Genomic DNA, 3800 nt, shown 5'->3' on the forward strand with positions numbered 1-3800 from the left:
CAAAAGTAAAGTTAACTTTGAAAAACAGAAATCCAGAATGACTGAAGAGCCCTGGGGTTTAATGAACAACGGAACCATTCTTTTTAAAACTCCAGTTTTAAGTAAAGTTATTGAAAGTTTTTAGTGCTGTCAAAGTTTTTGTTTTCATTTGAAGATAATTCTGATTTGCATCACTTCATCTTTATTTATTTTCAGCAGATTACCATCAGCAGTTTGGTGAAATGAATCTGTGGATAAGGACTGCTGGATAAGTTTTTAAAGGACCACAAATGGCCCTTGCGCCACATCTTTAGCATCCCTGAACTGGATTCATGATTTGTCCTTTTAAGGTAGAAGGCATGCACCACACACACACCCACACACTGATGAATGACTCAGGAATCGTAAATGTATTCAACAGTTTATTCGTCAGATCCAGTCAACATATTGATTAATCTGAACATATGATCTCATTGTGTCTGAAAGTTCATGATTAAGTCCGAGCATGCGCACAGGTAAGCCGAAACACCTGCAGCTCCGTTCACATCTCCACGTGCATCTCTTCTTCACTCATTCATCAGTCCAGTCACGTGCTGTCTCTTTAAAACAGCTTCCTCTTTCTCTTCTTCCTCAGCTGCTCCTCCAGCAGCTCCAACACGTCTCTGTCCGGCTTTCAGAACCGGTCGACCCATATCACGCGGCTGGAGAGCTCCCGCCGGTTCGGTCCTGGCTCACGGGAGGGTCTGGAGCCCTTCCCCCCCCCTCTCTCTCCTCCATCGCAGCCGCTCCTCCTCTTCTTGCAGGAGGTCGGGTCGCTTAAATCCAACTCCTTCTCACCGCTGCACGGCGGTTCGGTTCGGTTCAGTTCAGTCAGCCGTCCCGCAGCTCCAGGCAGGGGACCCACTGGTTGCTGCAGCGGCTTTGCTCGCAGAAGCTGCTGACGTGCTGCAGGGCCTGGCACTGCAGCGGCTGCACTGGAGGGTTCTGCACAAGCAACACGGAACCGGCCGTTAGGACACACAAACAACCGGAAGTACGAGTCAAACTGCACCGGAAGGAAGGAAGAGGCACCGAGAGGACCGGGGAGGCGGACTTACCGTGACCAGGATGCAGTGCAGGTCCCGCGGCTCGTTGCCGTTGCTGTCTCCGGTGTCTTCCCCCAGCAGCTGCGACAGCCGCCGCACGCCGGAAACCCGCACGATGTTGATGTCGTTGTCACAGCAGAAAGCCTGGAGCAGCGTGAAGTGGATCTGCAGCGCGATGTCATCCTCATCTTCCTCATCCGTGGCGAGGAGACACAGAACCACGCTGTCCGGATCTCTGCAGCGGAACCAGGAGGAGAGGAAAGTTAGAACAACAGACCTAGAAAACGCCTAAATGTTGAGATTAAACCACAGAAAACACCTAAATGTTGAACTTTAACTCCTACTTACACATTCATGAGCTTGGCGGACTCGTACACCCCCACCGTGAGGCAGTCCTGCCGCTGCGCCGCGACCAGCAGCTCCTCCACAGCCTGACTCACCGTCTCCATCCTGCAGAGACACCGGGGCGGTTAGAACCACGCACAGCTCACAGTAACGCACCAACATGTCTAAAAGTAACGTCTAAACATCTGTGCATCCTGGTGCATAATTTCGCACAGCCAAAACCCTTACTTTTGCTCGGTGCTGTTGGTTCCGACGACCTCCTCCAGAGTCATGTTGAACTCAGAATAATATTCCACCAGCTCCAGGTTAGAAGGATAAATTAAATCCACGGCGCTCGCTGTCCGGTTAAACTCCAGAAAGAGAAAAAACAAAGTCCAAACAGAACAGTAGAATAATCCAGATCGGAACAGAAGTGCTTCTGGTTCGGATAGAAGTCCGGTTCGGTGGAGAGTAAAGTCGCTTTCTGCCTCTGACAGCCGAAACTCCCGTATTTATACCGGCAGTTTAGCGGGGGGAGCCGCGCGCAGCAGAGAGCTTTCTGATTGGTCCGTGATGATCAAAAGAGAATTCTTAGCGCGCTGCTGATTGGCTAAGCGTGGCGCTGATACCAGCGATCCCACGTGGGTGGTTTCGGAGAATCCCCCGCATTCCCTCCTCCTCTTCCTGCCCTCTTTCTCTTTCTCTCTCTCTGCCTGTTTTCTGACTGACTGGAGGAATTTCCACATCTTCCTCCTTTCTGCTCCCAGAAACTCTTATGGTGCAAAAAAAAAAAAAAAAAAATCCCCTCAAAGCACACACCTGGGCTAATTCATGTCACATGGCATGTGACCCGGCGGGCGCGTGCGCTGGGGGCATGCGCCCGCCGGGTTGGATAACGGACTGCTGCTGCTGCTGCTGATGATGATGATGATGATGATGATGATGATGCAGGTTGTGCAATAGTTAAAAATAAAGAATGGAAAATGTCCGGTGATAAACACGAGTCAGTCAGCTGCATGTTTAGGATTAGAAACTACCATGAGGTCAAAGGTCAAATGATCAAAGCCTTAATAAAACATTTTCTGAATGTGTTGCAGTGAATAAAATAAATGAGTGTGTTTGAGCTGTATTGCTTCTGTCCCGCATGCAGGCTGCATGTTTTCACGCAACACGCGGGTTCCTGCAGGCTGAACCGGGTCGCATGCTGCCCCCAGCGGCCAGGCTGGGCACGGCAGCGCTGCAGGACGTGTCTGGACCGGGGGAGTCCCGGCAGGACGGTTCTGCTTGGGGGGATTTGTGGGGAGTTTCATGGGTCATCAGGAGCCGTTTGGTGCTCTTTCATATTTTCTGAGTTTTTTTTTGAGAAATGAAAGTGAAACTGAGCGCAAGTTGCATGAAAATCACATGAAATGTCAGGAGAGAAAATGACATTTTAGGAGCGTTTGTCCTGCAGAGCATCAAAACAAATATAATCAATATATAGTTTCAGTTGGGTGGAGTAAAAGAGAATTTCTGCAAGAAGTTTGAATAAAATTCTGTATTTTCCTAGGCTATATTTTAAAATAAAAAACTAATTACTAAACTTACAAAAATAATAAATAAAATAAGAAGCTTATGATATCTAAATGATTCCATTCTTGAAATAAAGAACAATCACGTGTTTGGGTGTTTAAAACTAAAAAGACAATAAATAAATAAATATAAATAATAAATATTTCTGAGGATTATCTAATGTTGCTCCTGATGAGTCATCATGACTCATTCATGATGCAAAACGTCATTTTACAACCTGCTCATCACATTTATTCTTCACAACATGAAACATCGGCTCGTTCCGAACATGTTTTCAAATTCAGAAATATATTTGGTTTTTCTAAACTCTTTGTTTTGAGGTGAATCTTTATATCTGTGATGTGAAGGTTTCATAAGAAGCCTGCAGAGAGAATGGCTGATGTTATAGCACCACCTGCTGGTTCAGTTAAAAAACTGCAAATCTTCCGTATTTTTTTTCCATTATTTATAGTTTTTATTCATTTTTGTTCTAAAATTCTTGACATGTATTTATTTAATCACATACATTTAAAAGACTTTTCTATTAGGCAGAATGTTTTTTTATTTGCAATAAAAAGCAACAATAAATTAAAATTAGATCCTAAATGAATTATTATTATTATAAAACAGAATGAAAATAAAATCCAATGCGATTTAACTTTTTAAAAAAACGATAAACACCAGAGGAAGTCATTTCCTTAACATAATGAGAATAAACAAATATAATTAGCTAAGTTAATATTATAAAGCACAAAGTTATTCAGTTATTATATTAATAGCATTGTCCCATTTCTACTGGAGATATTTTGTGCAAATATTCCATAAAACACAGAAGAACAGATACAAATCATTTTATTGATT

General features: G+C 44.3%; 1 protein-coding gene across 1 annotated transcript; it reads right to left on the minus strand.

Moving 5' to 3' along the window:
• Positions 1–388: 388 nt before the first annotated feature.
• Positions 389–1881, minus strand: gadd45b (growth arrest and DNA damage inducible beta). The gene is made up of 4 exons (XM_005813922.2): positions 1638–1881; positions 1413–1514; positions 1077–1299; positions 389–963 (listed from the first exon to the last, which is right to left on the minus strand). The coding sequence occupies exons 1-4, from the start codon at positions 1679–1681 to the stop codon at positions 850–852; spliced, it is 483 nt and encodes a 160-aa protein (XP_005813979.1). The 5' UTR covers positions 1682–1881; the 3' UTR covers positions 389–849.
• Between the last annotated feature and the right edge of the window lie 1919 nt (positions 1882–3800).

This window comes from Xiphophorus maculatus, chromosome 9 (assembly GCF_002775205.1).
Source record: "Xiphophorus maculatus strain JP 163 A chromosome 9, X_maculatus-5.0-male, whole genome shotgun sequence".
In the NCBI taxonomy this organism is placed as follows: domain Eukaryota; kingdom Metazoa; phylum Chordata; class Actinopteri; order Cyprinodontiformes; family Poeciliidae; genus Xiphophorus; species Xiphophorus maculatus.

Bases quoted from the DNA above. Each gene is read 5' to 3' on its own strand.
- gadd45b (XM_005813922.2), bottom strand. From the start codon at position 1,681: ATGACTCTGGAGGAGGTCGTCGGAACCAACAGCACCGAGCAAAA. The intron at 1,300-1,412 runs GTAAGTAGGAGT...GTTCCGCTGCAG, and splicing joins TCCGCCAAGCTCATGAATGT to AGATCCGGACAGCGTGGTTC. The intron at 964-1,076 runs GTAAGTCCGCCT...TTGCTTGTGCAG, and splicing joins TGCACTGCATCCTGGTCACG to AACCCTCCAGTGCAGCCGCT.